Source organism: Loxodonta africana, chromosome 12, assembly GCF_030014295.1.
Source record: "Loxodonta africana isolate mLoxAfr1 chromosome 12, mLoxAfr1.hap2, whole genome shotgun sequence".
Taxonomy (NCBI): Eukaryota; Metazoa; Chordata; class Mammalia; order Proboscidea; family Elephantidae; genus Loxodonta; species Loxodonta africana.
Genome location: NC_087353.1, coordinates 39,787,106 through 39,803,611, shown reverse-complemented (window position 1 = coordinate 39,803,611; position 16,506 = coordinate 39,787,106). Strand labels below are relative to the sequence as shown.

Sequence of the window (16,506 nt, the reverse complement as noted above, 5' to 3'; positions counted from 1 at the left end):
CGTAATTTATCTGTTCATCTATTGATGGGCACCTAGGTTTTTTCCATCTTTTTGCTATCGTGAATAATGCTGCAATGAACATGGGTATGGATATGTCTATCCCTGTGACTGCTCTTACTTCTCTAAGATATATTCCTAGGAGTGGGATTGCTAGATTGGATGGTATTTTTATTCCTAGCTTTTTAAGGAAGCGCCATGTCGTTTTCCAAAATGGTTGTACCATTTTGCATTCCAACCAGCAATTTATAAGAGTTGCAATCTCCCTACAGCTCTCCAGTGTTTTTTCTTTTCTGTTTTTTTTATTAGTGCCAGTAATGCCAGGGCGATATAATATCTCCTGGTGTTTCTATTTGCATTTCTCTAATAGCTAGTGATTGCGAGCATTTCTTCATATGTCTGTTAGCTGCCTTAATGTCTCCTTTGGTGAAGTGTCTGTTCATATCCTTTGCCCATTTTTAAATTGAATTGTTCATCTTTTTGTTGTTGAGGTGTTGAAGTATTCTGTAGATTTTAGGGATTAGACCCTTGTTGGCTATGTTGTAGTCAAAAAGTTTTTCCCAGTTTGTAAGTTCTCTTTTTACTCTTTTGGTGAAGCTTTTTGATGAGCATAAGTGTTTAATTTTTAAGAGCACCCAGTCATCTAGTTTATCTTCTGGTCTTGGTGCATTGTTAGTTATGGTTTGTGTTGTATTTACGCCATGCCTTAGGGCCCCTAGCCTTATCCCTATTTTTTCTTCCATGATCTTTATCGTGTTAGGGTTTATTGCATTTAAGTCTTTATCCACAAAAACTTGGAAATAGCCTAATGTATATTAATTTTTTTACATTAATTAGGAAATTCCTTAATAAACGGTGGCATAGCCATATGCTGAATAACTATACATAAGTAAAAGTTGATTTTATTTTGTAATAAGATTGATCTATATGTAGAAACATGGAAAAATTACCAAGATAAAATGTTGAATCATAAAGCTGTGATGCAGCATGTAAGACATGACACCATTTGTGAAAATGCACACATATCCACAAAACAATACTGTATATATTTTATAGAAATGTGTGAATATAGATATATACACATACGTAAATAAAAACAAGTTCAGTACGGAAAGTTAAATTTATGGCTGTGGTTGTCTCTGAGAATTGAGAACCAAGACTAGAAGTGGCAGACATTGGAGAATGTAGCTTTACGTTTGAATTAAATGGTAAAAATATTTTCATGTATTACCTGTATTATTAAAAGTTAATAAAAGTTTTTTAAAATTAAGTATGTCTGAAAGTGTTTAAGCCAAAAGTTCTTTTATTAAAACACACCCCCAAATCTGATAAAATTAATTACTGCCTGCCTCAATATTCTACAGCACTTGTATTTTTGTAAGTTCTTTGTAAAAAAAAAAAAAAGTAAGACGTATAAGCTGCTTCCTTTCCACAGAGAAAAGGCAAGTATTTTCTTAAACTTTATTAGCTGATCTATGACATGTGTAGTACTCCTGTATTCCTATACTTTGCTCCTGTGATCCCAGGAGTTAAATATTGTATTTAAGAATATCAGTATGGAAAATTAAATAAATTAGATTGTTGGTATGCAAAGTAAGTCCTTGCTGGCAATGTAATAGTATTAACTGAGAAAAATTGCTTCAGTGGTGGTTATCTTTCACCACAAATGAGGGTTTTCTATTGTTTTCAAATTTTGAAACAGGATAATTAGGCACAGGGTTTGTAAACTACTGTGTACAGTTCTTGATTATCGGAAGTTATTCTGCTTCCAGCATGTGTCTGAATTTACATGATCACAGCAGAAACAGATGGATTTTGCATCAGACAACCTAGGTATTTTCTGGTCTGGTTGCAAAGAATGAAAAAGCATAGTTAATGGTCAGATAACACCGCCACTTCTAACAGATAGAGCCTCAGCCTCACCTGTTATAAATGGTGTCTAAACCATATATCTGCCTTTTCTGCATGATGGTCTTAAAGGTTAAAGCTTGAACTGACAATTAGCAAAATAAAAAAATTTCCAGACTTTTTCTGAAATGTAGTTTTACTTGTTTTTTTTTAAACCTTGAGTTTAGAAAGTTGCCTTTATCTATCTTCAGGGTTAAAATTATGGAAAGTTCTAGTTTTTCAGTTCAGTAGTATTATCTACTATATTCTATAATGTAATAACATAATAGAAATAAAAATATTCTGAACTAGATGGGAGGGATCACACTATTATTAGAACCAGTATTTTCTAATCCTCCTTCTCTGCTGTTTACTGCATTGCCATAGGTCATTGGGCCAAATCTTGTTGTTCTTACCCAATATCTAATTCAAGTAGTCATTTACAACCATTTTAACCTTTTGTTCATAGCATGTATAATCTGAAACATAACATAAACTAAGTATTTGCATTTCTACATAGAGGTGATGGAAATGGGACTCATCTTGGTGCAGGGCTTGGAATTCTGTATCCAGAAATGATTGAAAACATACAAGTCTTTGTTAAGATTCCACTTCTATTTCTCTAAGTTGGAGAAGTACTTGGTTACTGGTGATTTTTAAGTTCTAAAAAATGTTAATAACTATCTCTCATATGTATGTAATATAAAGGCAAAAAAAAACCCACCAACCTTTAAGAGTTGTTTAGGCATTGTTGCATTTAATGGTTTAATTTAATTTTTTGTTTCCTTTGATAGAATTCAAAGAAATTGGTTGGTCACCACTTAAAAAGAAGTCACTTTTTATTATCACTAAAAACTGAATTGTTCTGTCTCTCATAGTCAGCTTTTTCATTATAGGCGCTAAAGCAGCAACAGCAGAAGAAGCACCAGCAGCAGTGCAGGCCAAGCATGTCCATCTCCTCCAACCAACATCTTTCTCTAAAAGCTGTCAAAGCAACGAGTGACTCGGTGCCTGCCAAGCCGGGTAGGCATATAGAGCGTTTGTTGCAATGAAAGTTTCTTTTCCTCAGTGTTTTTGTGTTGGTTTTCCAAATTTGTAGACCACATTATTTATCTGTAAATTATCATTTATTTACATAATCTTTGTACTGCTCAATCATCAATATAAATCCTTCCCAGAGAAATGCTTATGTAGAATAATCATGCAGTTATTAATAAAAAGCATCAATGGAGTTTGCATGTAGGAATGAGATCAATGACTAAATTCCAAGATATCTAAACAAATAATACTTGGAAGCCTCTACTCAGTAACCTTATAAAGCTGAAGTTTCCAAGGGGCTCAAACTGAATTCTTTATCACCTGTCTCCTTTAAAAATAAAAAGCTTTCTTAAGAATACATGCTACCTTCGAATGTCCTTTGGGCATGTCCATAAAGCCTTTGGATTTTTGTTGTTGTTGTTGTATTAGTTGTCTTTTTAATCTAAGCTACTCTGGATGCAGATTTTGCATTTTATTATATAATTGTGTAAAAATAAATTCTGTTTGATGCCATAGACTGATTATTTGGGTCTGCCAGACTTAGTCTGTGTCTAGTAGAACTTTGACTATGTTTAGGAAGGAAATTTACACTCAAAACCAAATGGTATACTGGAAGGAAGGAAGGAGCTTTATATATTTATTTATCTATTGCTTTAGGTGGAAGTTTACAGAGCAGATGAGTTTTTAATTCAAAAATTTATACACACATTGTTTTGTGGCATTGGTCAGCGCTCTCCCCCTTTCCGTTTCCACTCCAGGTTCGCTGGTTCCATTCTTCCCATTTTCCTGTCCCCTCCCGCCTTCTTGTCTTTGTTTTCGGGCAGGTGTTGCCCATTTCATCTCACGGATCTAAGGAGCACGTTCCTTCACATGTGTTATTGTTTGGTTTATATTTTAATTTTGACCCCTATTCTCAGATTCAAAAGACATTAGAAGGGTTACATTGCCTCTTATATAACTCCATTTAGTTAACATTGAATGATTATTTATTTGATTGGTTGATTTCTCTCTTATAACCTTAGTGCCAGTAGTCATTACATATTTTTCCCCTAGCAGTATGGGAAGGAAAGCAGTCTGATGGACAGTCAAGCAGCCCCCAGAACTCAAACTCCAGCTTTTGTTCCTCAGTTAAAGTGGAAAATCCTTTGCTAGCCTTGGGGAAGAAGTCATTCCAGAGGTCTGACAGGCTCCACACAAGTAAGTGAATGTACAAAGACTTCAGCTGCCTTAATTTGTCTACTGTATATGTTTGAAATTCATTGGCTATTTTGCTTAGGTTTAGGGCATGATTTGCGTATATAGCAGATTAGACATTATTTCTGTGTTTTTAACATTGTTACTTCTAAGAAGCAAAAAGCAACATGGAAGGAATTCAGCTACCATGTCTTTTTCCCCTTCTTGTTCTTTCCTTTTCACCTTTGAGCTCTTGGCTATCTTTATGTTATCCTTCTCCTTCCTTTATCAAACGTTATTTCAGAGAAATATCTGAATCAGCCATTTTTGTGGTTTATTTCTTTTTCTCCAATACATTATCCATCATCATTTACATTTTAAGCCTTATTTCTATGTACAGAAAGGTAGAAGGGCTTAGAGTTAAACATGACAAACCAACTAAATCTTCTTTTTTCTGCTTCCTCTGAAATTCCACTAAAACTAGGATATGGAAATAGAAAAGATTAAATCCGTAAGGGTCAAGAAAACAGATGGGCAGGTGATGTGAACAAATTTTGAAAGATGGACCTCGATAGAGGTTTTCACAGAGCTGAGACTACCTGAGGAGCAAATGCCAGTAAGAAGCAAACCATAAAGGGTCAAGAATGGGTGATATCATACATCACAGAAGAGAAGGGTGAGACATAGGGTTGAAAAGAAGGATGTTTGTTGAAAATTAATAAGAAGTAGTTTAATACCTCACCCCAGCAGGAAGCAAGCGATTCCAAATTCAGGAACACCACACATGGCTGAGGGTAGAAGATAAGACACTGTACTAAAGTCAGGGTAAGCAAGTGAAAATGTAAATACTGGATAGTGATCTTTCTGCTTACTTCCAGAATGCTAGCTGTTGCTATCTGCCATGGAGTTGATCCCTGACTCGTGGCGACCCCATGCACAACTGAATGAAACGCTGCTTGGTTCTTTGCCTTTCCCATGATAGGTTGTAGATCAGACTGTTGTGACTAAAGGGGTTTTCATTGGCTGATATTTGGAAGTAGATCACCAGGCCTTTCTTAGTCTGCCTTAGGGTGGAAATTCCACTGCAGCCTGTTCAGCACCATAGCAGTATGCAAGCGTTCACTAACAGATGGGTGATAGCTGAACTTGAGATGCACTGGCCAGGAATCTAACCTGTATCTCCCACATGGAAGGCAAGATATCAACTACTAAGCCACTACAGCTCCCCTGAATGCTAGTAGTGAGGTATATTTCTACCATAACTGCTTCCTTTCTCCTCTTCACCATGTTCTTGAAGCAAGAGATTGGTGGATTAGTTCCTAGAGAAATTGAGTAGCCTAAGAAAAATACCTGCAGGCAAGTTTGTAGGTTCGCAACTAAACAGAGATTATTTTGATCACACTTCTGTGAAGCTCGCCAGTCTACAAGACCCATCTATGCTCCCAAAGTTTCCCGTCTGCTTTTTGTGCCTCCCTCTTAATTATGATTACTAAAGATCACCAGACATTTGAGAAAAACCTCCATCATGAGAGAGAGAATCTGAAATATAGGAACTCAGAGGAAAGTGAGACAATTCAAGAAGCTGGAGAAAATTTTAAAACCGTGGTAAGAAATGGGAGCATGGTAGTGCAGTGGCTAAAGAGCTTGACTGCTAACCAAAAGGCTGGCAGTTCGAATCTACCAGCTGCTCCTTGGAAACCCCAAGGGGCAGTTCTACTCTGTCCTGTAGGGTTGATGTTAGTCGGAATTGACTCAACAACAGTGGGTTTTGTGTTTTTTGGTTTAATAAGAAATGAGACAATGTTGCATCCATGAAAAAACAGAGTACTATTTTAAAAATCATAAACAGAGGGTTCCAGGATACAAAATAATATGGTAGCTGGAATTAAAAAATTGTAATAGAAATACTGAAAAGTAAAGTTGAAATAATTTCCCAGAAAATAGTTCAGAGCAATTAACAGATGTTTAATAGCAGAGAAAAGGTAAGAAAATTGGAGCACCAATGCAGGCTGTCCAATACCTTAAAAATAGGACTATCAGAAAGAACAAAAATTGGAAGGAAAGTAGTTATGAGAGAAATAATACAAGAACATTTCTTAGAATTGAAAGCCACAGAATTCGAGATTGGAAGTATAATGGCAGGTGTCAAGAGACATGAACAAAAACAAACCTACACCAAGGCATAGTCTTTTTGCAATTTCAAAACACCCAGGATAAATGAAGAGAAGATTCCAGGAAGCCTGCAGAGAGAAAAATACTTCATATACAAAGAGTTGAGAATTGGGATGGCAGACAATTCAGTTCTTTTAGCTTGGAAGGCAGTGCAGCAATGCTGACAAAGTTCTGCGAGATATTTATTCTATACTTACCTGTGTATCCAAGATCCTTCCAAACCATTAAGCATGAGAATAAAATTAATATATTTTCAGACATATTCTTTTTGAAAACCTGTTTGATTCTAAGTGTATTTGTAAATTTGTGTATTTTTCTGGGAGGCAATTTGAAAGTATCTCTCATATTTAAACTCGGTGCCCTTTGATCAGTGATTCTGCCTCTGCGAATTAAAAATACTTACTAAACACATAGAAGGTATGCTAGTATGCCAAGAACAGGCTTAGGACCCCAGGGTTATGGTGATGAATAGAACAAAGTTCCTTCCTTAGAAAGCCTATATTTTACTTAAACTCACGGTTTTAGTTTCTTCACTCAGTTGCAATAGAAATGCAGTTATACAAAATGGAGAAATTATGGAAAAAAAATTTCTAACTTTCCTGCAAGACTAGGAAAAATTAATCATAATAAAGAAGGTGTGGTATCTTTGAGTTTGACCTAATGACCAAGAAGTGAATGAAAGTCTGTCTTCTTTCATGCAAATAAATAAGCTTAAATTAAAGGAAATACTATGAGAATATTGACAACATAGATTTCAATGAGAATTTTCAAAACACATGGAAGAAACTGTCTATTTTATGTAAATCATAAATAAATTGGATTATTTACTTGAAATTTTTTTAGTTAACATTGGTATAATTTATATTAACTTGAATAAAATCAACATTATGTCATATATTTTTAAATCTCAGGTTCAGTCAGAAGAGCCCAGATTTCAAGTACAATGTAATAGAATAAGGCAATGTAAAATGAAAAACAGTGAGGTCAAACTTACCAAATTAGAGAACTTGAAATTCTCAAAATGAACTGCTTTGTCTAAGACACATAAAAATATCTTCAGGGTACACTTTGGTCAATAATAGATTAGGGTAAAAAGTTAAAGTTTTGCCTAAAGTATGATTGAGCTATGAAGGCACACAATGAATACAAAAATAACAAAAATTATTACAGGAAGGCTTACACGCTGATTCCATCAATTATGGGGAAGGAGAATTAGTATGTTGCTTTCTGATCCATAGAACCATTGCAATACTGATTATACAAACAAAAAACTGGTAACCACCTAAGTGACCATCACTAAGGATCCAGTTCATTTATTTGCGATGCATCCATATGTTGGAATACTATGCAGCTTTTACAAAAGAAGCAAAATGGTGAATTTTGTAGATGATACATTAGAAAGTGTCCAACATATTCAGTGGAAGTAAAACAAAATAGAATTAGTATGTATAGTGTGATTTCGTTTCTTCAAATTCAAAAATGTGTATTTGTGCAGGGATGGGGCTTGACTGTAGAAACGTTTATGTTTTAATCTTTTGGTACTGTTTGGATTTTTTTTGGTTAAAACTTGTTTCCTTTTAAAATAAATGAAAAAATAGTTTTGATGCATATCCCAGAAAAAATATGAAAATTAAAAGGGTAAACAAAAATATTTGCAGAAAATATAAACTTAACAGGTACTTTGACATTATCCAAAGGGTTCGTACAAATTAAAAGAAAACTACCATTAGGTAAGCATCTAAAAGGACATATGTAGTCATTATACAGCAGAGGAAATAACATAACCACATAAATGGGAAAATGTTCAAAGAATTGCAAAATAAGATTCTACTTTTTTCCTATTAAATAAGAAAATACATTTTATTTGCTAAAACCTAATATTGCTAAGAGTTCAATGAAATAGGCAATTTAGTCTTACTAAATTTTCCTTTTAATTCTAGTTTGATTTCATGATTCTCTTGGTTTAGTCATATCAGCAAAAAATGATAATTTTATGTCTTTTCCCCCATTATTTACTAAAACTCTGTTGATTAATAGTGGCAACACAGAGCACCATGATCTTATTCTACTTTTAAGAGAATTGGCTTTTTCGTTAGAATGTTTAGAATCATGTTCGTGGTAGAATTTTGATAATTTTTTACATATAAATTTTTTTTCTTAATCCTGAGTTTTTAAGATTGGCTGCTTAATTATACTGGATGTGTTTTCAGCTTCTGTACACATGAACTTTAATGTCAACAGAATGTTGATGGAATAAATTATTTTACTAATTTCTTTTTTTTAATGTACCTAAGATGTGCAGGATTGGATAGGCCTCAGTCCATCCTTGGTGTATAGCCCTCTGATGTCATTGATCTGTTTCATATGAATAATAAAATATATTATTTATTCATTTATTTTAATACTGTAATGAACACCTTTGAACATATTAACCAACCCAGGAACCGGAACAATACCAATAATTTATGTCTACCTCTGTGTTGCTATCCTGTCCTACCCGCCAGCCTCCCTGCCAGAGGTTACTCTTGTCCTAAATTTTGTGTTTATTATTCCCTTGCTTTGTATGGCTGTGTGTGCATTTTTATCACCATTTTTAATGTATACTTAAAAATATATTATTTAATTTTTCCTGCCTGTGAACTTTATAAAAATGTTACATATAGTTTGTAGTCTTTAGCATGCTTTTTCACTTCACAAAACAGAAACTCCCATTAGCCAGTAAATGGGGAAAGATGCTAAAACTAAACCTTGTTAGTAAACACGGCAATGCAAATTAAAACAAACCCACAATATTGGAGACATGTGGAGCACCAGGAAATTTCATTTACGGTCCACAGGAATGTGAATTGGTACAACCACTCTGAGAAAATTTTGCCATCGTCAAGTAAAATGAAGATATCTGTGCACTTGACCGACAGGCAGTTCTCACCTAGAAAAACTCTTGCATATATGCATTAGGATACTCGTGTGACAATGCTCATAGCACCGTTGCTTGTAATGGCTAATACAACCATGGGGTGGGGGCACATGTCTGTCAATAGCAGAATAGATTAATGAGTTGTTGTAGCATCATTAAATGAAATACTTTACATTTATGAATATGTTGGCCTCATACAATGAGTTGGGAAATTTTCAATGTTTTTGGAGAGTTTGTATAACCGTGATGTTGTTTCTTCCTTAAATATTTAGAGGAATGTGATGTCATCACAGCCTGGACTTTTCTATGCAGGAAGTTTTTTGTTGTTGTTGAGGATATACATGGCAGAACAGACGCCAACAGTTTCCACATGTACAGCTCAGTGAAATTGATTACATTCTTTCAGTTATACAACCATTGTCACCCTCCTTTTCTGGTTTGTACCTTTCTCATTAACGTAAACTTGCTACTCCCTAAGTTTCCTATCTGATCTTTTGAGTTGCTATTGTCAATTTGATCCCATATAGATAAATCTTAAAAGAGCCCAGTGTTCAAGGCAGACATTTCTTACTAGTTAAGCTAAACTATTGTTTGGTTTTCAGAATACTTCAGGGAATATTTTTGGTTTAAAGTTCACAGATTATCTCAGGGCAGTAGTTTCAGGGGTTCGTCCACTCTCCATAACTCCAGAAATGGAGTCCATGAGAATTTGAAACTCTGTTCTGCCTTCTCCCCCTTTTGATCAGGATTCTTTTAGGGAATCTTTGATCAAAATGTTCAGCAATGGCAGCCAGGCACCATCCAGTTCTGATCTCATGGCCACAGAGGTAGTTTTTCATGGAGGCAATTAGCCACACATTCCATTTCCTCTTCCTATTTCTGACAATCGTTCCTCTGTATAGAAAAATTTGGGGGAATAAAGATTCAAAAATTTTGAAAGATAACAGACTATTTTCTATATTTTACTGTGCCAATTTTGGTAAATTAAAGTTTTATGGAGTTTTCCCATTTCATCTAAATTCTCAAATTTATTGACAAAGTTATCAATAAGAAGATAAAAAAATTTAAAACATTTTATTTTGAAATAAAACACACAGAGAAAACTGCCTATAACAAGAACATAATGGATTATTATGAGGTAGATACTGTTATAAACCATGTTATAAACCAAACTAACAAATTGCCAGTTACCACAGAAGCCCCTTTACATGATTGCATTACTGTCGCAACCCTTTTCCTCCATCCTTAAAGTAACCAATAACCTCACTTTTATTGTAATTTCCTTGCATTTCTTTATAGTTTAGTCACAAAAAATGTTATTACCTAAATCCTATTAATTTATGGTGCAGGGCCAGGCAGTGTTTCATTCTGTTGTGCATAGGGTTGCTGTGAGTTGGAACTGATTCAACAGCACACAAGATAATTTAGTTTTGTCCTCTTTTTTTTTTTTTTTTTTGATGTAGTTTTAATTTTTTTCTTAGGTCTCCTTTAATCTTAAGATTCTCTTCCATCTCTTTTATTTTTTATTGCAACATGTATATTAAAGAACAAGTCGTTTGACCTGTAGTGTTTCCCACAGACTGGAATTTGCAAATTGCATCATGGTGTTCCTCTATTCGGTATCCTCTCTTCAAATGTATTTCCTCTAAAGTGTTAGTTGGGACTAGGGTCTTGATTAGACTCAGGTCTGATTTTTGCTGATGCCATGGGGGGTGGCAGGAGAGCACTGGTAGATACACATCATGTCTGTCTCTTTTTTTCTATTGATAACAGCCATTGATTTTTTTTTTTTCCCTTAGAAGTGTAATCATTTATTCAGAGGGAATTTGCATGTTATGCTAGTTTATTCCTCAACCAACAGGAAATAAGAGTTTCTCTACAACCATGGAATGCTGTGTGTGTTACTGTTTTTTTGTTTTTTTGTTTTTTAAGTTTTGGTTTAATTTTTGTGATTTTTAAAAAATAATTTGTTTTGTTGTTGAACTATACACAACAAAACATACATCAGTTCAACAATTTCTACATGTACAATTCAGTGATCAGACAAGTTATGGGATGACATCAAGGGCATCATACATGAAGAAAACAAAAGGTCATTTAAAAGACAGGAAAGAAAAGACCAAAATGGATATCAGAAAAGACTCTGAAACTTGCTCTTGAATGTAGAGTAAAAAAAAAAAAAAAATCTGTTGCCATCGAGTTGATTTCCAACTCATAGTGACCCAATAGGACAGAGTAGAACTACCCCATAGAGTTTCCAAGCAGCACCTGCTGGATTCGAACTGCTGACCTTTTGGTTAGCAGCTGTAGTACTTAACCAGTATGCCACCAGGGTTTCTGAACATAGAGTAGCTAAAGCAAATGGAAGAAGTAATAAAGTAAAAGAGCTGAAGAGAAGATTGCAAAGGGCAGCTTGAGAAGACACAATAAGGTATTGTAGTGATATGTGCAGACACTGGAATTAGAAAACCAAAAGGAAAGAACACATTTAGCATTTCTCAAGCTGAAAGAACTGAAGAAAAAATTCAAGCCTTGAGTTGCAATATTGAAGTGTTCTAGGGGCAAAAATTTGAATGATGCAGGAAGCATCAAAAGAAGATGGAAGGGATATATAGAGTCACTGTACCAAAAAGAATTGGTCAGCTTTCAGGTATTTCAGGAGTTAGCATATGGTCAAGAACCTATGATATTGAAGGAAGAAGTCCAAGCTGCATTGAAGACATTGGCGAAAAACAAGGCTCCAGGAGTTTACAGCATACTAATTGAGGTGTTTCAACACATGGATGCAATACTGGACGCGCTCACTCATCTGTGCCAAGAAATTTGGAAGACAGCTACCAGGCCAACCAACTGGAAGAGATCCAACTTTGTGCCTATTCCAAAGAAAAGTGATCCAATAAAATGCAGAAATTGTCAAAAATATCGTTAATAATATCACACACAAGCAAAATTTTGCTGAAGATAATTCAAAAACAGTTGCAGCAGTATATCGAGCAGGGATCTGCCAGAAGTTCAAACTGGATTCAGAAGAGGATGTGCAATGAGGGATATCATTGCTGATGTAGGATGGATCCTGCTGAAAGTAGAGAATAACAGAAAGATGTTTACCTGTGTTTTATTTGACTGTGCAAAGGGATTCGACGGTGTGGGTCATATCAAATTATGGGTAACGTTTGAAGAATGGGAATTCCAGAACACTTAATTGTGCTCATGAGGAACCTGTACATACAACAAGAAGTAGTTATCCCCTTGTACACAGAAGGAGGGGATACTGTGTGGTTTAAAATCAGGAAAGATGTGCATCAGGGTTCTATCCTTCCACCATACGTATTCAGTCTGTATGCTGAGTGCGTAATCTGAGAAGCTGGACTGTATGAAGAAGAATGTGGCATCAGGATTGGAGGAAGGCTCATTAACAACCTGCGATACACAGATGACACAACCTTGCTTGCTGAAAATGAAGAGGACTTGACGCACTTATTGATAAAGATCAAAGACTTGCAGCCTTCAGTATGAATTACACCTAAACATAAAGAAAACAAAAGTCCTTGCAACTGTACCAATAAGCAACATTATGATAAACAGAAAAGATCGAAGTTGTCCAGGATTTCATTTTACTTGGATCCAAAATCAACACTCATGGAAGCAGCAGTCAAGAAATCAAACAACGCACTGCATTGGACAAATCTGCTGCAAAAGACCTCTTTAAAGTGTTAAAAAGCAAAGCTGTGACTTTGAGGACTAAGGTGCACTTAACCCAAGCCATGGTATTTTCAATCACTTCATATTCATGTGAAAGCTGGACAATGAATAGGGAAGACCAAAGAAGAATTGATGCCTTTGAATTGTACTGGTGAAGAATGTTGAATATACCATGGACTGCCAGAAGAACAAACAAATGTGTCTTAGAAGAAGTACAGCCAGAATGCTCCTTAGAAGCGAGAATAGTGAGACTTTGTCTTTCATACTTTGGATACATTATCAGGGGGGACTGTTCCCTGGAGAAGGACATCATTCTTGCTAAAGTACAGGGTCAGCGGAAAAGTGGAAGACCCGCAACGAGATGGATGGATGTGGTGGCTACAGCATTCGGATCAAACATAGCAAACATTGTGAGAACGGCTAAGGACCAGGCAGTGTTTCGTTCTGTTGTACATAGGGTCGCTATGAATTGGAATCGGCTCAAAAGCGCTTAAAAACAACAACAACATTTTATTGATTCGTCTATTGATAGCATTTAGATTTTTTCCACCTTTTTGCTCTGTGAGTAAGTGCTGCAGTGAACATTGGTGTACATATGTCCGTTTGTGTTGCTATTAAGCCCCTTGGGTATATACCTAGGAGTGGGATTTCTGGGTCATATGGTAGTTCTGTTTTTTAATTTCTTGAGGAACCACTATCCTGTTTTCCACAACAGATGTACCATTTTGCATTCTCATTAGCAATAGATAAGGGCCCCAATATCCCCACATCATTGCCAGCATTTGTTACTTTCTGGTTTTTCCCCCCCTTTTAGCCGTATTACTGGGAGTGAAGTGGTATTTCATTGTGGTTTTTGTTTTCATCTCTTTGATGGCTAAAAATGTTGAGCATCTCTTTATGTGTTTGTTAGCCATTTGAATATCTTCACTGATGAAATGTCTACTCATGTCCTTAGTCTGTTTTTTGATTAGGTTATTAGTCTTTATGTTATTAAATATCAAATATATGCCATTGATTCTTAATGTGTAGAACTATTAAGAGTTCCAAATGTTGATCTAATTCTATCATTTCTTCTTATTAGCTAGAACACTTCTCTAAAGGTACACTTGTGATTACAAAAGCATTAGAGCTTATATAGGAAAGGCAAGACAGAAATGCTAGCTTCCTTCTCTTTCTATGCTAGTTTTCAACATAATAAGTTTTTATTTTGTCACCCTCCAAAGGTGACAGTTTTTTTTTTTTTTTGAGACTCAAGAATTCATGGGTTTAACTATTTTTTATGTATTTCCATATATTTTAGTTATTGTACTTATTGTACATTACCTCATCTTTGGTCAGTGAGAGCCTCTTCGTGTTGGCTTCTGAAGTCAGGTGGTGCAATGGTTAAAGCGATCGACTGCTAGCCAACAGGTCAGCAGTTTGGAACCACCAGTGGCTTAGTGGAAGAAGGTCATGGCAGTCTGCTTCCTTAGAGATTTACAGCCATGGAAACTCTATGGGGTCGCTATGAGTCGGAATCTGCTTGATAGCAGTGAGGTTTTTCTAGTAGAATGTTAGATTCCTTGCTATCTGGTGTGCTATTCAGATTTATCTTACACATTTTTTGCTCCAGATTTGGAATCATCCATTTCTCCAATATGCCCTGGCTCCTTTTAGTAGGAAGTAGTCTAAGTTAGCACACCATCATTTATTTAAAGATAAAATATCTTCTAAATTTGTATTTATAGTTTCAATTAGTTAAGACTGGGTTTGGTATTACATCTCTATCTGCTGTCTTTGACAGGAAGAATTGTGGCTCTCGAGGACACCAAAAAAAAAAAAAAAACCCGTCACCACCAAGTTAATTCCGACACAAGCGACCCTATAGGACAGAGCAGAACTGCCCAGTAGGGTTTCTTAAGGACACAGTGAATGATAAAATTAGAAGATCCCATACTTGGTCATTTGCTTTGACCTTCATTACACACACAACAGTTGCAGAGGAACAATAGCAATACTGTTTACCAATATGATCACTTTAAACAGTTTTAAATATTTTGTGCTTATGCTTTCCTTATTTTCCCCTCCATTTTTTGAAAGCAGTTGCTCACTGTCTATACTTTCAAAGTATACCATAGGTATTACATGCTGTACTTTTTAGTCTTAGACCTAGAAAGCTACTTATCTAATGGATACCGCCAGCCTTTATTTCGCTTTGTAGTCATTTTGATTGTCTGAAACTCATTTCCTCAGAAAAGGCTCATGGAAATGACGCTCGCTCAGTTCTTACGTGCTGATTCAGTTTGTGGTCTTTATATATGAAAGTCAGTTTACCTGGGTACTAAATGTTTGGCCTACATTTTGTCTCCTTTGAGTGTCTTAAAATATATTACTCCATTTTCTTTTGTTAAAATCAATAATAGAATTTTCTATTCTTCCTAAGTTGTTGAAATCTAATAATTTTCCTAGACGGTCTTGGTCATTCTGGATTGATATCCTCAAGTACATTGTATGTTGTTTTATTAATGTGTGGATTTTTTTTTTTTTTTGGTATCATCATGCTTCTGTATATTTATTAGGGTTTGTTCTTTTTTGTTTGATTCTAACTTCTTAAGTTGTTCAGTTTTTTTCAGTAATTTTCTAATATAAGCATTTATGGCTTTACTCAGTTTCCCCACTCACTGCCTCCCACAAGTTTTAGTAAGGTCATCCCAACAAGGGCAAATGACCAAGTAGTACATAAACCAGACATGCCAGGATCATTTATCAGGAAAAACTCACAGGGCCATAAAAGGCTCTCCCATTGATCATCACATACAGCATGCTGCCAGCAAGGGACATGAGACCCCAGGAGAGGTGTCCTGACTCCTGGGCTATCAGTCGTTTTACCAGTGTGATAAAGAAAGCACTACCCCCTCCTCTGGTTTGATCAGGAGCTGGGCAAAATAGTGATTTAATGTTAAGCTGCCAAGTAATGTTTTTATTATTATTTAAATTTTATTGTGACTTCTCCTTTGTCCCAGGACTTTAGAAGTTTTTGTTTTTTAAATTTCCAAATATATAGATATATTTTTAAATACTAAGCTGTGCGATATCTGTACCTATGTAGTATAGCTTAAACAACAGACTCTAAAGCCTGCATATCTGAGTTCAGATTCCTGCTCTATTACTAAGTAGTGTCACCTTGGGCAAGTTACCACTCACTTTCTTTATCCATGGCCTCACTTTCTTTATCTGTGAGATGAGGTAATAATAATAGTTAACAACTCCATTAAGTTGTGCAGAAGTTAAATGGCTTAATACATGTAAATGCTTAGAATAGTGCCTGAAACACAGCAAGTGTTTGCTGCTGGTATCATTAATTCTGTTATTGTTACTATTAATATTATTTGAAATTTATCGAGACCTTTTTTAGGCTAATAATACTGAATTCTTATGTATACTTTCTAGTTATTCGGTACAGAATTTTTTATTTGTTCATTGGATCAAGCTTGTTAATTTAAAAATTTTTTTTTTTTTTTGGCTGGTGCTCTTAGCTTGTTTCACTTATTTCTTAATTGAGAGGTGTGTAGAAATCTACCGTAATGGTAGATTTGTACAATCTCCTTGTCATTGTATCGGTTTTTGCTTCGTTTATTTTT

The 16,506-nt window shown here is 35.3% G+C and overlaps 1 protein-coding gene across 3 annotated transcripts in view; it reads left to right on the top strand.

Moving 5' to 3' along the window:
* Positions 1-16,506, top strand: part of ASXL2 (ASXL transcriptional regulator 2) — a 190,324-nt gene that overhangs the window by 140,466 nt on the left and 33,352 nt on the right. For 2 of the 3 annotated variants that reach the window (XM_010591973.3, XM_064295136.1), the window contains exons 6-7: positions 2,781-2,907; positions 3,976-4,119. In XM_010591973.3, coding sequence (XP_010590275.1) covers positions 2,781-2,907; positions 3,976-4,119 — 271 coding nt within the window. The remainder of the gene's footprint in view (positions 1-2,780; positions 2,908-3,975; positions 4,120-16,506) is intronic. The other variant, XM_064295135.1, reaches the window with a different exon arrangement.